This window comes from Scyliorhinus torazame, chromosome 7 (assembly GCF_047496885.1).
Source record: "Scyliorhinus torazame isolate Kashiwa2021f chromosome 7, sScyTor2.1, whole genome shotgun sequence".
NCBI lineage: Eukaryota > Metazoa > Chordata > Chondrichthyes > Carcharhiniformes > Scyliorhinidae > Scyliorhinus > Scyliorhinus torazame.
Genome location: NC_092713.1, coordinates 46559986 through 46576030, shown reverse-complemented (window position 1 = coordinate 46576030; position 16045 = coordinate 46559986). Strand labels below are relative to the sequence as shown.

The window sequence follows — 16045 nt, the reverse complement described above, 5'->3', positions numbered from 1 at the left end:
CTTTTGGAGTCTCAGAGTCTTGCCAACACAGCAAAATCTGTCTCCAGGTTATCAGGGATGCAAAGGCAAAGACGACGGCCCCTCTCCTCACCTGTACTCTCGGTTCCTCCGACACTCCAAATACAGCCACCTCAGGAGTCGGAGCTACCACTATCCCCAAAACCGTTGAAATTATGTCCGAATATCTCTTTCAAACCTCTCTCAACTTCGGACATGGCCAAAACAGATGCACATGGTTCACCGGCACCCTGCACACACCAATCTTCCACTTCTGAGAAGAACCGACTCATCCTGGACACACAGTCACGTGAGCTCTATGCACCACCTTAAATTGGATAACACGCAGATAATTCCACACTCCGGCTCCCCAACGCCGACCCCCCAACCCCTTCACCCATTTGTGCCTGATCCCTTCACGGGAGGCCGCTCCCTCTTCATCAGCTCCCCATACATGTTTACAGCCCTGGCCTCCCTAATTTTATCCCCGGACAGAAGCTTATCCTCCAGTGCCAGGGGCAGTAGCTCTGGAAAGCATGATACTTTCTTCCTAATAAAGTCCCGAACCTGCAGATGCCTGAACTTATTCCCCTTTGGTAACTGGTACATCTCGTCGAGCTCTTCCACTTCTGTAAACTTTTCTCCCACGAACAAATCCCTAAAGTACTCTATCTCCACCTGCCGCCACCCCCGGAACCTCTCATCCAATCCCATCGGCACATAGCTATGATTGTCGCAAAACGGCGCACACAGCGACATGCCTGCCACTCCAAAGTGCTGTCGTCACTGGTTTCAAACCCTCAAGTGCTGATACCACCACCGGCTCGGGGAGTACCGAACCGGTGAGAATGGAAGGGGCGCCAACAACAGTGCTCTCACAATGGTCCCCTTACATGAGGCCACCTCCATCCGCCCCAAACCGACCGCTCCACTACCGCCCATTTCCTAGCCCCTGTCATGCTTGCTGTCCGGTAATAATTCAACAAACCCGGCAATGCTTTCCCCCCAAAATCAACTCATCCACCTTCCTAAAAAAGGACTTGGGGAGAAAAAGGAGGCTCTGAATGATGAAAATGGAAGAGAGACAGAGAAAGTATGTAGTCCAGATGAGATGTGAAAGTATTTTGTAGGAACTGCCAGCAATTTCCTTACCAAGACCACTATCAGCTTCAGCCTCAATTATCTGCTTCTGTCATCACAAACCTCTGCCTAACGCGCTGACCTCTGGCTTGCGGGTTTCCCCCTTTATAATACTGAGTGCAAGTCTTTTAGAGGTCTCAATGACTTCCCATTGTGCAATTGCCTACTTTAAGCTGCCATGTTCCAGATGGTGTGTTTGACCAGTCATCTGTAGCCATTGCTGCTGCGAGGGTTGCCAGCAACACTCCCAATCCCCTCCTGAGAAAGATGGGAGGAAGAGTGAAAATGCTGGGATACCAGTCCCATAATTTCTCCAGCCCCAACAGGCTGGGAAAATTCCCCAATTAACCGTCTCTTTTCATTGATGGTGGCTGACTTGCTGAGTGTTTGCAGTATTGTAGGTTTTTATATCTTAATAAGAAGCCTGGTTTCACCAAGTGATTACTGTGGTGATTTACAACTGCTTATGGGCAACAGTGGATCACCATGATGTACTGTAGACCATCAAAAAAAATGTATTTTTGTTCTGCAACTTCTTTAACCAAAAGTCTGTTTTACAAGTTGCTAACAATAAATCCAATATATCATTTCTACAAAGTTCATCAAATGTTTTCACCCATATTAGTCAAAATTGCAAATGATCCAATATGCTTCAGCTATAAAGCTCATGGACGGAATTCTCTGGCCGTGGGGATTCTCTGTTCCCACCGTGCGGTAGCTTCATGGGAAGCGGTGGAAGAGAGAATCCCGCCGCCAGTGAATGGCGCTGCTAAGAAACACGCAGTTGGGGAACTGGATAATTTTGCCTTATATCTCCTGTCATTACAGATCATGAGTTAATTTGGCAGTAACAACTGATTGCTTAGGATGAGTAAAAGTGCTCAATAACTTGTTGATTGTAAATTGCATTCATTCACACTGAGGATTCAATAATAATAATAATTGCTTTATGTCACGAGTAGGCTTCAATGAAGTTACTGTGAAAAGCCCCTAGTCGCCACATTCCGGCGCGTGTTCGAGGAGGCTGGTGCGGGAATTGAACCCGCGCTGCTGGCATTGTTCTGCATTACAAGCCAGCGATTTAGCCCACTGCGCTAAAGAATAAGGTTCAAGCGAATGGTGGTGAAATTTAACCAAGATTTTTATAATCTCCATAGAAAAACATTTTCCTTTTTTCGCAGTATAGGTTGTGATTTGGAGATATGGAAAGAAGACAAGTAGCGCAAACGAACAAAATAAATAAAACAAGCAAAGGGAAACAAAATAAGCAATGACATGCGACCTGCTACAATTTACCAAAATACTGCTGATAATCTGGAAGATTGTCCTGCAGTAACAGTAACAAAAAGTAATTTGTTTTTACTTCCACTAATTAGCATTCTATGCCAGTTCTATCTCAAAATTAAGTCTTGATTTTGTCTGATCATCGGTTTTACTTTGATTTAAATTTGTCTTGTTGGCAGTAAAAGACAATGATGGTTATTACCCATGGCAACATAATTTACCTGTTACAGTTTAACAATTATACACAAAAACAAAAAAGAAATTAAACAGAAGAGATCGGCAGAAAAATAATATGAACATTAATTCTTCAATAATACTCTGCCCCATGCACAAAATATAAACAGAAGTTTTGATTCTGCGCCCATTTTTATATTTTGCTTTTTTTGTATTCCTACATGACTTCAGCTGTTTTTTTTTTCTTTTGGGGAAAACACCATGGGCTGGATTCACCCAAAATGGGGCTATGTCCCCACGCCAGCATAAAAACGCAGGTGTTGCACTCCCGATTTTCCTGAAAAAAATACCAGCCGATTCACTTATCTGCAGGGGGCTAGCAGGGACCTGGAGTGTTTCACGCAGCTTTAGTTGCGGATACAGGCCCCCGCACGTCCGGTTCAGAGTATGCGCATGGCGGCAGCCTCCAGTGGTCGGCCAAGCGCCATGGCGGTCTCAGACTGCAGACCCACACAAAGAAACTAGCCCCCCCCCCCCCCCGAGGGTCCGTCCGGCCTGATCTCTCCCCCGACCGCCCATGAGTCGTCGTCCCCCCCCCGCGGTGCCAGACCCCCCCCCCCCCCCCACCCCCACCCACCCACCAGGCGGCCCAGACTGAGTCCGCAGCGAGAGTCCCGACCGGCCAGACCATGTTAGTTCCACGCCGTCGAGAACTCGGCCGGTTGGGAGCAGAGGTTCGCTGAGCAGGCCTCTGGCAATGACCTCCAGGCCGCGCGGTGTAATTTGCTAACGCGCGGATATTCGGGGCCCGGAGAATCGCTGGACCCGATTCCGTCGGGAAGTTTGATTCTCCGCCCCCACGCCAAATGCGATTTTGACACGGGGTTACGGAGAATCCAGCCCCATTTTTCGAAAACATGAAGGAGGCAACAAAAAATTTGCAAATGGTTCACTCTTAATTTTTTACTTACAGTGACTCGTATTAGTGTAGAGTGAAAGAACTATGTGCTATGTTTGGAATACCATTTTTGGAGATAAAGCAAAATATTTAGAAATCATATTATGAATAATAATCATTAAACTGAAAGGTTTGTACCAAACAAGTAAAAATAAACATCCATCAGATACAACTAATATAGTAACTGTCTGAAAAGTGTCTAATTTCAAACTCAGACTCAACAGATCAATACACATCAACAAAACACTTTGGAATAAACAATATTAATAATATATATTTTTAGAAGACAACATTTCAGGCTACTTGCCTTCTATTTTACTTTCATTTAATATTTCATAAATGTACAGTATAATAAAGAGCAATTTACTTTTATGCCTCATGATCAGTAACTTAATTTCTCAATTATCAACACCTAACTGTGTTTACCTGTTCTTCTGCTAACATCACATCTTTAATTATCGGTTGTCCTTGTGGTTCCCCTTTTTCCAAACGCACGTAAGTGACCTGGTACCCACGGATCTGTCCATGCTGTTTACTCGACACTGGGGGTTTCCACATGACTTTGATTGTTGTTGAGTTCACTGACTCCGCTTCCACTTTCCGTGGTGGTGCACTAGGCACTATGACAAAATGTATAGTTATTACCTGCAAAAGTTTCTTTTAGGATTGATTTAAGAGCTCCCAAAACTCAGACATACTTTACTGTAGTCTTACACCATGGTCTGTGGTATCACACTTATAACAAGTAGAGGATCCTCCTCTAAAAAGACATGCTATGAGCAGCTTACTCCCAAAAAGAAACAAAAATAATCGACAGAAAAGCTGTCATTTTGCAGTGAAGGTAAAGATTTTCTGCTAAGAATTGACTCAACTTAGACAAATTTGAAATCCACTGGACACACCGACTCATTGCCTTCAAAAAATAAAACACTGATCTTATCAAATGGGTTTGACTCATATCAAGGTTAAAAAAAACAGCATCACCCAGTTCCCAATTTTCCTCAACCCATGGGTTCACTGCTGTATATTCTGGGCATGATTCAGCCACTGCGTTCCGGATGAATCTCGCGAGAGCCCCTCATTGGGCTCTGTGCTGGGCTGATGCACGAGTCACCCCGTGCAATCTGGATCACTCCCTCTCTGGGGCTGCGAGACCTCGACAGGGCATCATTTAGCACAAACGTGGACCCGGCTTGCCGGCACCTCGGGGGGAGGGGGATGGGCCTTGCAGGCCATTAGTGACCCCCAGGTGGTTGGGGATAGGGCAGGGTAGTCACCTTGGTATCCGGGCACTGCCAGCTTAGCAAATGAGGGTGCCAGGCTGGCAGTGCCAAGGTGTCTGGTGCCAGATTGGCACTATCGGCAGGGCTTAACAGTTGGAATTTTAAGTTCATCAACTTGACATATCTTTGTGAATCATTCTATGCATTGTGCAACATTAGTGGTGCAATGTCATCTTGCTCTGTTGCATATTATTGACAGCTAAGATGAAGCTAAACTGATAGTGAATAATTTCTAAAAATTTAACATCTAGCTAGACAAATTTAATGGTTCACCAACACCATCTCAAGGGCAATTAAGGACTGGCAATAAATGACATTCATCCCATGAAAGGACTTCTAAAAATCTTTAAAAATTGAACAATTGGGAAATAGGGAGCGGGTGGGAGAATCGCCGGGGCGCCACGCGAGTCCCGCCACGCCGTCCTGATGCCCGCACGCGATTCTCCCACCCCTCCCCCCCAAACCGGCGCGGCGCAAATCCCGGCTGGCCGCTTGGAGAATCGGCGCTTGCTGTTGGTAATGGCCGAGCGGCGATTCTCCGGCCCAGATGGGCCGAGCGGCCTGCCCAACACGACAGGTTCCCGCCGGCGCCATCCACACCTGGTCGCTGCTGGCGGGAACAGAGCGGGAACGCTGGGGGGGGGGGGCGGCCTGTGTGGGGGGGTGGGCTCAAAGGGGGTCTGGCCCGCAATTGGTGCCCACCGATCGGCGGGCCGGCCTCTCTGAAGGAGGACCTCCGCTGCCCCGCAAGATCGATCCGCCTACCTTGCGGGGCGGCCGCGGGGGCGACAACCGCGCATGACGTAATTTACGTGGCGCCGGTAGCATCATTTACGTGGCGCCGCAACTGCGCGCATAAATGACGCGGCGCCGCTCCTAGACCCCTGGGGGCGGGAGAATAGGGGGCTGGGAACGGCCTCCGACGCCGGAGTGAAACACTCCGGTTTTCACTCCGGCGTCGGGACTTAGTATCCCGATGGGAGAATTGCGCCTCGGATTTCTCTTTCCATGGTTCCAATCAGTGTTTGTGGATTCAATATGAAAAATTAGCAAGAATCCGTTTCCAATGTAGCTCCAACTTTCAACATGGAGCATAATTTGTCCTCTTCATTTACAAAGCAGTGGTTGAAATATGATTGTTTTTTTAAATACAAAATCATCTCATATGAAATCAGAATAGAAGGTGCGAGGAGATATATGTTCAATATTAGGACAAATCTAGAAGGGAGTCTTATAGGAATGACAATGCTGAATATCAGGATTTATTCATTCATTAAACTAGTGGAAAGTAGTAAAAGTTCAAAATAGTAATTCTAGACAAGAAGAAGGTAATTTCAAACTCCAGAGGATGAAACAAATTTAGCCTGAATATTTGGTAGCGTATATGGATGGTTGTGTAACTAAGATGAATAAGGAAAGGATGTTAAGAAATGAGTCATAAGATCTAGGACAGAAGATTGGGTAAGCAAAAACCAGCATTACAAGCATTTAGTGGAAGATCATATGCAGCAAAACAAAATGTTGGTACCATTCAAAGTTCCTAAAGGTGGCATATCAAGTGACCAAATAGTAGCAAACAGACATGTACATCCTTCCATTCAGAGTATATACCATGACCAATGTTTCTAGTATGGAAGTTGCCGTTTCTTAGGGAAGGGAGGCTGTCATGGTGGAAATGTTACAAGTTCTAAAAAAAAGTATCAAGGAAGCCCGTCATTGACAGGCTGAAAATGTTTATGAAAGTGGCTAATGAAATCAGTCTTGCTGTTGCTACTATTTCAGGGACAGTGCCCAAGGGTTCACAAGAAGTAAATATTACATCAATCTTTCATGTAGCCCTGAAAGTTTAATTCCCTCAACTCTCCAATTCTGTTTCAACATTAATTGTCTGTTTCAACCACCCTCCTAGGCAGCAAGTTCTTGTTCATTACTACTGGCTATATGAAGCATTCTTCCTCACATCTCCTTCCCAAAATCTTAATTTTGTCCTTTAGTCCTTGTACCATAAAATGTAAATGTCATCACAGTCCCAGAGGACCATAGGCTGCACTCCCCTTTGAGAGCTGACTGGTGGTGATTTAACTGGCGGTGGGTTACTACACCTCAGGTGAGGGGCAAGGTTGAGAAGGCGGGGTCTTTATGAATAACCTCACCAGTACGGGAATTGAACCTGTGCTGTTGGCATTGCTCCTCATCATGAACCAGCCATCCAACTAACTGAGCTAATTGGACCTGTACCATCAGTCAATGGGAACAGCTTTTCTTTCTCTACCTTATCTAAACCCCTCGTGATCTTAACCACCTCTATCAGATCTCCCTTCAACTTCCTTTGCTCGAAGGAGTACAGGCCCAGCTTATCTAATTTGCATCTAAATTCCCTTATCACTGGAACCATTTTGATAAATTTCCTATGATCTTTTTCAAGGACCAACATATCTGGGTATCTCAAAGGACGTCCTTTAGGTACTGGGGGTGAAGGTGGTTCAGAGTCCAGCATTGTCAGTGTTTGAAGTGTCAAAAGACCATGGAGTCCAGGGGGTGCGAGAAGCCGACGTTCTGGCCTTTGCCTCTCTGGTAGCCCGGAGACGGATCCTGTTGGGGTGGAGGGACTCGGACTGCCGAAACCGCGGGTGTTGGTGAGCGACCACGCGGATCTCCTTAGGTTGGAGAAAATTAAGTTTGCCTTGAGGGGTCGGTGGAAGGGTTTGCCCTTTTCTTGACTGCTTCCAGGACAGCTAAGTCAGCGGGGACCTGGGGGGGGGGGGGGGGTTCCAGGTTGATAAGAAAAGGTGGAGGCAGAGAGGGTGGGGGGACATGGTAGGGAGGGCGGGTTATGATTGTTGGTTACTTATTTAGTTATGACATGGAACCTGTTTGTTCTCTTTTTGTTCTTGGTTTTGGTTGTGTGTGATGTTTATTTTATAAATGCCTTAATAAAAATATTTATTTAAAGAAAGGATAGGTAGGTGGATTGGCCTTGCGAAAATTGCCCATAAGTGTCCAAAAGTTAGGTGGGCTTGCGGGCTTACAGCGATAGGGCAGGGGAATGGGCCTAGGTTGGAGGCTCTTTCGGAGGGTCGGTGCAGACTTGATGGGCCCAATGGCCCCCTTTCTGCACTGTAGGGATTCTATGATTCTATAACATCCATCACCCACATCCCTATTTCAATTCTACATTTACTCCAGAAATAAGTCTCCCAAAAGTCACCTCAAATGGTACTTTGAAACTCCCAACAGTCTTCCGCTGACCACAATGCCTCTGCCGCTATTGATTTGCTCAATATATCTCCATCATTAATGCCCTTGCTCCCTTACTCTCTCCTATCCTGATCACTCCCCTTGATCATTGATCTGATGATCCTCTAATCCACTTTCCTGTGTTATACGCATAACCCTAGATTCCCCTACTGATTAAGTTTCTCTCAGCCCTGAACATATCTGGGTATCTCAGCACCATGGTATGGCCTCCATCTTATCTCCCTCATGTCTAAGGGATGCAAGTTTGACATGTAACTGGTTTAACCATTCTTCAAACTCTACTGGATTCTGCTTTTCTCGGTCAAAACTGCTCACCATTCCAGCATCATCTTGGAAAGCAAAGGTAACTCTGGCTTTGTTTCCCCCCATTATCAACCATCTTCTAAAATCCCACCCCATACATCATTCCAACCCCACTAACAAGCACGAGGAATCCATAGTCTTTTTTGGGTCATTAAAATTGAGATCAATCTCAGGAAACATGCATAGAAACATACAGGGGAAGTTGAAGAGCCTGAAATTGATTACGTTGGGGAAGAGAAAGCTAAAAGATATAATTATCCAGGCATTCAAGATAATTGGGGAGACAAATAAAGTAAACCCTGATAAATGTTAGAAGTCACCACAAACTCGAAAACCAAGGGATATGTTTGCAAGCTTAAGAAAGGAAAGTGCAGAAATGTTGAGCCACTGGATACAGGAAGTGATGATCATTTGTACTGACTAAGGAGGCACACGGTGTAGTAAAGTTCAAGGAAGAATTGGGTAGATATTTTAAAAAGTGGATGCTTGCAGGAATAAACAGACTGACTGTGGTGCTTTTGCAGCTTATTTATTCCATAAGGAAAGGGAAAGTAGGTACAGCTAAAGAAACATTCAAGAGCTCTGGATTTTACTTCATATTCAGGTGTGTCAACTTGAAAAGATCAGACATCAAGGACAAAGTTTGGAACATGATTTATGGTTCAGCTATTAATTTCATCACTTTCAATGGAAATTGAATCAGCAACAGATGTTGGGGGAGAATTTAGCTTTTACATGATGCCATTGATGAAGTTGCCTGTGTCTTTTTTGTAGGTGAGATTCATTCATATATGTATAGAGTATATATGCTTATATTTATGAACGAACATAGAAATATATTTCTTAAACAATTAAGGACATTATTGCTGTAATTTCTATCAACAGAACTGCGGCACCCTTTTTCTAATAGGCTGGTTCCCAATTAAAATTTACATGAAAATGCCTGAAATTAAATATTTATTGTGGACTGCAAATATTCTTACGCTTCTTGTTGCTAAAAGAAACTAATTAACTTTCACAATAAAACAAACAATTACAGAAATTATAGCAGCTTGTCATCTAAATTTCAATCTTGTTTTGAAATGTTTTGTAAAATTTTTGACTTTGAGACGTTGATGAAAGGGGTACCAGAATATTAAAACAGATTTAACTTTATTTTCAAATGACCTACCATCTTCATCTGTGCGAACGTACACAGGTGCGCTCTTCGGACCCGGTCCAACGTTGGTGTGAGCCCTTACCCACACCCGATATTCAGTCCACTTCTCCAGGTCCTCAATTAGTGAGCTTGTTACGTCTGCCTCAATGTTGTCCACAACATGCTTCACGTTGTCTTCGCTATCCACCGCCTGATATATAATGGAGTATTTGGTAATGACACCATTACGACTGTTTGCTGGCGGTGGATGCCAACTTACCCGAATGCTGATAGAGCTGGTAGAATATCCATGGACATCTTGAGGTGGGGCGGAGGGGGCTAGTGGATAAATGGAGGGGTATGAAGGGTAATGAATGAAATAAAATGCCAAATGACTAACCTGACAATACATACTAGAACAAAAAATGCATGCTGATGTAAAATAAACATTAAAACACAATTCAAGCTTTAAAAAATATTTAAACTCACTAGATGTTAACATTCAGTCATGCATAAATACCGTAAAAATATTATGGTCGGATAAAGAATACAGAAAATAAATGTTGAACTTCCATGCAAAGTACCTACCTTAAATTGCATAGAATGCATCATTAATTATTCTGAACTTTATTTACAACTGAAGTAGCATGATTCAGAGCATTCTTCACACATTTTAAACAAGGCCAATAAGCCTAGCCATAATTATAAAAAAGTGGGATAATATTTTTTAGTTGTTCCACATCTTCTGAAAGTTGAGCCTGGACTACAGCACGGCAACATTTTTGTGGTATTCCATTGTAACATAATACTATTAATTCTACCTGCATCAGAAGTTGGGCTAGTCCTGTGAACCAAGCAAGCTACATCATCTCTCCATGTACATGATCATTATACCACTAGATCTGGAATGTTAGCATTTTAGTTTGCACCATTCACCATCTCAAAGGAATATTCCAGGATAAGGCACAATAACAGATTTATCCTCAAGCATGCATGTAAATTTTTAATTATCACAAGGTCTTTGTCCTCACAATTAGAAATGCTAACTACTCACTAATTACAGCTAGATATTTAAGCAAGATTTATAACTCAACTTTAGGTGCCAGCAATCCCATTACTCACTGCCTTCCGTTATCCTGCAGGAATAGCAATTTGGGGTGGAAAATATCTGCCCACCCCCCTGGCTTGCCATTGGTTGCAGTGGAATCTTCCAGTCCTGCCAATGTCTACGGCATTTTACATGGCTCGCCTGTCCTGTCGCTGGGGGTAGTCTTTTGTGGGACTGGAAAATCCCACCTTGATCTTTTCTTTCAATTGACACACTGAAAAGTCAAGGGGCGGGATTCTCCATCATGCCAGCTCTGTTCCCGCAGCCGGCCAATGGGGCTTCCCATTGTGGGCCAACCCACGCCTTTGGGAAACGTGTGGGCACGAGTGCGCTGCCAGCAGGGCGGAGGATCCCACAGACGGAAAATCCCGCAGAAGGCCTTTAGCTGGAAACTTTGAAAAGATTGTGAAATGAGAGAAATGCAGAGAAATTAAGAAATAAATGCTCAGATGATGCAAACATGACATTGCATAGCATACAGATCTGTAGACGGAATGAGAGATTGAGGGAGGCAAGAGTTTTAATTGTTTTTCTAAAAACAAATACAGTAAATTGGAGCCAACACAGTTGTTTTTGACTTCAATATTGCAAGGATGAATCACAGTCAGAAAGAATGTGCAGAATATATTTAGAGGCTTGGAGATTGAAGCAACGGCAAATAGATAATAGATTAACAGAAAGAGAAAAAAGGGTGTACGCGTCTTCAGTAGCTCAAAGGATAAGTTATATAGTTCCAAAATCCCTGTCTTGATCCAGTGTTTGCTGAGTTATGAAGCTAGCAGTAAGAGTGTTTCCTGCCCAAGATCAACTCCTGTGCGTGTTCCTAAATAAGTGAGCAATATTTAAGACCTGTAAGATGTGGCCTTTATAGGCAGCAAAGAGTCATGAAAAGAAAATGGAGAATTTAAAGATTCTTTCAGCAATGAATGAGATTTGTCTTTGAGATCATTGAATGTCTCTCAATAGAGATATCTGAAGGGCTGTGGCTGGAGCCAAAAGTAAAATGCTGAGTGGTTGAACCTGTAAGAAACTTGTAGGGTACAAAGGAGAACAAATGTCAATAATTTCAATGAAAGATCTGTTTACTGAGGAAAGCAGATGCAGTTTGATAAATAGTTGAAGGAACCATTGATTTAGAGAAGGAGCATAATAGTAGAAAGAACAGAGGCCTGGAGAAACCGCGAGTCAGAGAACAAACCTTTAGAGTGTTTCAATAATATTTTAATAAAAATGACTGGGGAAAAGAAAATTTAAATACAACTCAAAACTCCTAAAATCAGTATGCCCCTGTGCAATTTGACTTCCTGTTCTTATGTTTTTAAAATCACACTTTTTGAGCAAACTTTTATTATTAAAATGTCCATATCCACATTTATAATGGAAAATGCTATCATAATACCATCATTGTGATTAAGCATTCTGGGCACTGGATTCCCATAATTCTCTTCTCTTTTGACATGCCTATTGTCCAAAATAAGGTCCAACCACATTAAGAAAAACATTAAACAGGTCTTTGTTGATGGAACAGCTATGAAAAGCGCATAGAAATCCTATTGCCACCTGCCTCTGTGAAGAAGTAATAAGGGTGGAGAAAAAGAATAAGGGTAAGAGCTAGGCATCGTGATGGAGTTGGGTGTGTGGTAGGGTGAGCAGACAGTGAGATGCTGATGGTACGGGGGATTCAAAAGTCGGAATTTACTCAGCCCTGTGGAAATGGTTTTGGACACAGAGGGCGTTGCAAATTGGAACACAGTGTGTTGGATTCTGTAGCCATCTGGGATGGCCACTTCCAACAAGGTACAGAGAAACTCGCAAAGCCTGGCGGGTAAAATGGACAAGCCAAGACTCAGGCAGGCTCAGAGCCTGAAATGCATATTCGTAAGCCAGAAATCCAGACGGCATCGAAACTCCGTCCAATTAGCATTGTAATGGGGCCGATGAGCATTTAAAGGCCCATCGTCACCAAAACAAAGGACTGGTACTCAAGCAACCGGGACAGTACCAGACATTTTGGCGCCACTCCCGGTTCAAGGGAAACGCAAACAACAGGGTCAGTGATTGCTTGGGACACGCACAGCCCACCCAGATCCCCGCCCACTTATTGGCTAAGGAATCGAACAGAGTGATCAGGGATCACCCAATTAGTAAGGCCCAAATCGAAGGACCGCCCAAAAGAGAGCGACCCCCCCCCGAGTATAAGAAGAAGAGTTTGCCATATGTTCGCTCTCTCTTGGTCTTGGTACCCCGGTCACGGCCATCGCCAAGTGCAGCAACACCAGAGGCAAGTCCAAGTTCAACGCTCGCTACCAGACGGATGAGCAGCAGTTACTCCTTCGAACCCGATAGATCCAGAAGAGAACAGCGGCCACTGTTTTCTGACCTAAGCCGGATACCCGAAGTTAAGTACAGGTTGTCTTAGTCGATAGGTGTAGTTAACTAGTAGTGTTTATGTTGCATGACTAATTGTTTGTAAATAAAGTACCCTTGACCTTGAACTAACTAACAGGTGTTTAGCCAGTTAAAACTTGTGGTGGTATCATTTGATACCTGGCGACTCTAAGCATTTAGACATAGATAACACAGAAAGGACAAACTCACTGATTGCCCTAATTGCCACAGAAAAGACTAAGTAAAAGAAACGCGCAACAATTCACTCCCGGACATGCTCTCTCCTGGTAGTGGCAGGTGGTCAATTAAGGTACTTAACAGGGTAATGATCAAATGTTCTGGCAATTAATTGAAATTTTGCCAACACTACATGGTCACCCTTCTATGTCTGGTGCCAGCAATGCTATGGAGGTGGCTTTTGAAAGCCATGATTGTTTCTGACTCCTTCACCCTTTCAGGCATTGCTTCCAGATCGCAAACACTTTTAAGTTTAAAAAAAAAGTTTTTCTTCATGTCAATTTTCTTTTCCCCCCCAGTCATCTAAATTCAAATACAAACTGAAGGCAATTATTGTTAGTATAGCTTGTGAATGTTAATGACCTAGTTAAGGCAACCATTCAACATGAAAAGGTAACTCCATCCACACAAAATTGTAAATGGCACATCAGCAACAGTCATACACAAAAATTTATATACAATGCGAAAATTCAAGAAAATCTTATATTTTGCTGTCTCCTGTCATACTTACTCAGTCTTCATAACACAATGACAGCAAAACTCAAAACAACAAAATATATTACGCTATCTGGAAAAAACAAATTTAAATGACAATCTGAAGGCAGTGAACATCAAGATGCAATAAAAATAATTGCCTTGGAATGTGTTTCATTCGTTATAATCATTGAACAATCTTGGGTACCAAATGTTTCAGAACGTCATTAAAGTGCACTCACTATTGTTGTAATGGGGACTCCAGACCACTACCAGTCAATAATCAACGATAAACTATTTATTTACAAACAAGAAATATATTATGATAATAATCTTTATGAGTATCACAAGTAGGCTTACATTAACATTGCAATGAAGTTGCTGTGAAAATCCCCTAGTCGCCACACTGCGGCACCTGTTTGGGTACACTGAGGGGAATTCAGAATGTCCAATTCACCCAACAAGCACGTCTTTCGGGACTTGTGGGAGGAAACCGGACCACCTGGAGGAAACCCACGCAGACACCATGCAGACTCCACACAGTCAGTGACCCAAGCCGGGAATCGAACCCGGGTCTCTTGGCACTGTGAAGCAACAGTGATAACCACAGCGCTACCGTGCCGCTCAAAGTGTTGTGACACAGGCTGTACTTTCTCCACTTCCAAATCCAAGAACTGAGGACCAAAGCCCACTCTTTCTTTTGGGCAGCGTGTGCTTTCGCCCTATTGGATGAATAAGTCACATGGTCCAAGCAAAGATTGCCCCTTAAAGGAGGCTCGCTTCAACATCCCGCCCTCTTCAGATCCTTCATTGCACAGAGATACAATTATTAGAAACCCAGTCCATTGGGGAAACTTCCTTTTTTGTTGGGAGTGATGCAATACCACTGGTTGGGTTTCTTCACGGGAGTCGGCTCAATTGGGTCAGCCTCTCCATTTGCTCCTCTTGTTACAATTACATCCTCCATTGCTGTCTCTTCAGTTCCAAAGTTAACAGGTTCTGGGTTTGTAGAGGAGTGCTCATTTCTCTCACCACACTGTTCAGTACTACCTGCTGGCATGCTCGAGGACGACAACCCTATCGGCACTTGTGGGGGTTCTTTTTTCTCAAATGGTCAAAATGTTCCTTCAGGAGACCCGGCTAGGGCCACTTCCAAAATTCCATACGAAAACTTGGTCATCGATTTCAAATGTCCCCTCTGCCTTTGATGGATCATTGGATCATGATTTCCTGTTTGAAGACTCCGCCTAGACTCTGTCCATCATGCCAAAAGGTACCAGGTCAGCCTGGTCCATAGTCGACGTTCCATTAGCAGTTCTGCTGGTTGTGTGCGGGATGGGTCCTGTAGGCTAACAAAAATCTCAAAACCTTCGTGTCTGTTGGCGCTGGTGACTGCTTCTTCATTCCAGATTTCAACTTTATGCAGCCCATTCAGCCAGACAGTTAGAGGATGGATGGTTGGTAGGGTGCTTTCCTGATTTATTTAATGCCATTGAAGGCCATGAGTTTTTAAAACTCCACGTTGGTAAAAGCAGCACAATTATCTAAAATGAGAATCTCTGGTATTCCAGGGACGCCGAAACAGTGATGCAATTTTTCAACAATTGCGCAGGAGGTGGTCAAATTCATCAGGCACACATTCTTTCACTTGAATGTGCATCCGCCAACAAGTCCAAAGATGTGCCGATTAGATGGGCTGACCATGATAAAATTGCCCCTTAATGTCCAAAGATGTGGGAGTAGGTGACATGGGGTTACGGGGGTGGGGCGGGGGACTGGACCTGGGTGGGGTGCTCTTTTGGAGGGTTGGTGCAGACTCAATGGGCCGAATGGCCTCCTTCTACACTGTAGGGATTCTCTGGAAAAGAAACATTCAGCCTATGAAAAAAACCCACATAAGCAACATGTACTCTTCCAAAGGTTGAGCTGGACATTCCCACAGGTGCAGAAGGCACGTTTCTGCTGTACTTGACATAGGTCACAGTTTAACCATAGTTTAGCCATGTCCGCTATATCGACGCCTATGCTGGGCCACCACACTTAAATTCTCGTCAACATTTTCACCTTGGATATGCCCCCCCAAACTTATTCACACTCTCGATCTTTGACAGTACAGGGTTGCATCCAAGTGCTGATCTCTTGCCTGGATATAGATAGTTCATAGCCATCACAATTTCTTCTGGCACTGGTGGGGGTGTTGAACTTATGGCCAATGGGAGATGGCTCACAGTATCAGCATGTGCTATTTTGGCTCTGGTTCAGTGCTTTAAGGTGTATCCATATGTCGACAATATTAATGCCCA

At 43.9% G+C, this 16045-nt stretch overlaps 1 protein-coding gene across 10 annotated transcripts in view; it reads right to left on the bottom strand.

Annotated features, from left to right (window-relative positions):
• The window catches only part of ptprfa (protein tyrosine phosphatase receptor type Fa), a 662508-nt gene that overhangs the window by 195982 nt on the left and 450481 nt on the right, over positions 1-16045 (bottom strand). For 6 of the 10 annotated variants that reach the window (XM_072510632.1, XM_072510637.1, XM_072510635.1 and 3 more), the window contains 2 exons: positions 9569-9874; positions 3980-4173 (listed from right to left, as the gene is read on the bottom strand). In XM_072510632.1, coding sequence (XP_072366733.1) covers positions 3980-4173; positions 9569-9874 — 500 coding nt within the window. The remainder of the gene's footprint in view (positions 1-3979; positions 4174-9568; positions 9875-16045) is intronic. The other 4 variants (XM_072510639.1, XM_072510641.1, XM_072510640.1 and 1 more) reach the window with 1 other exon arrangement.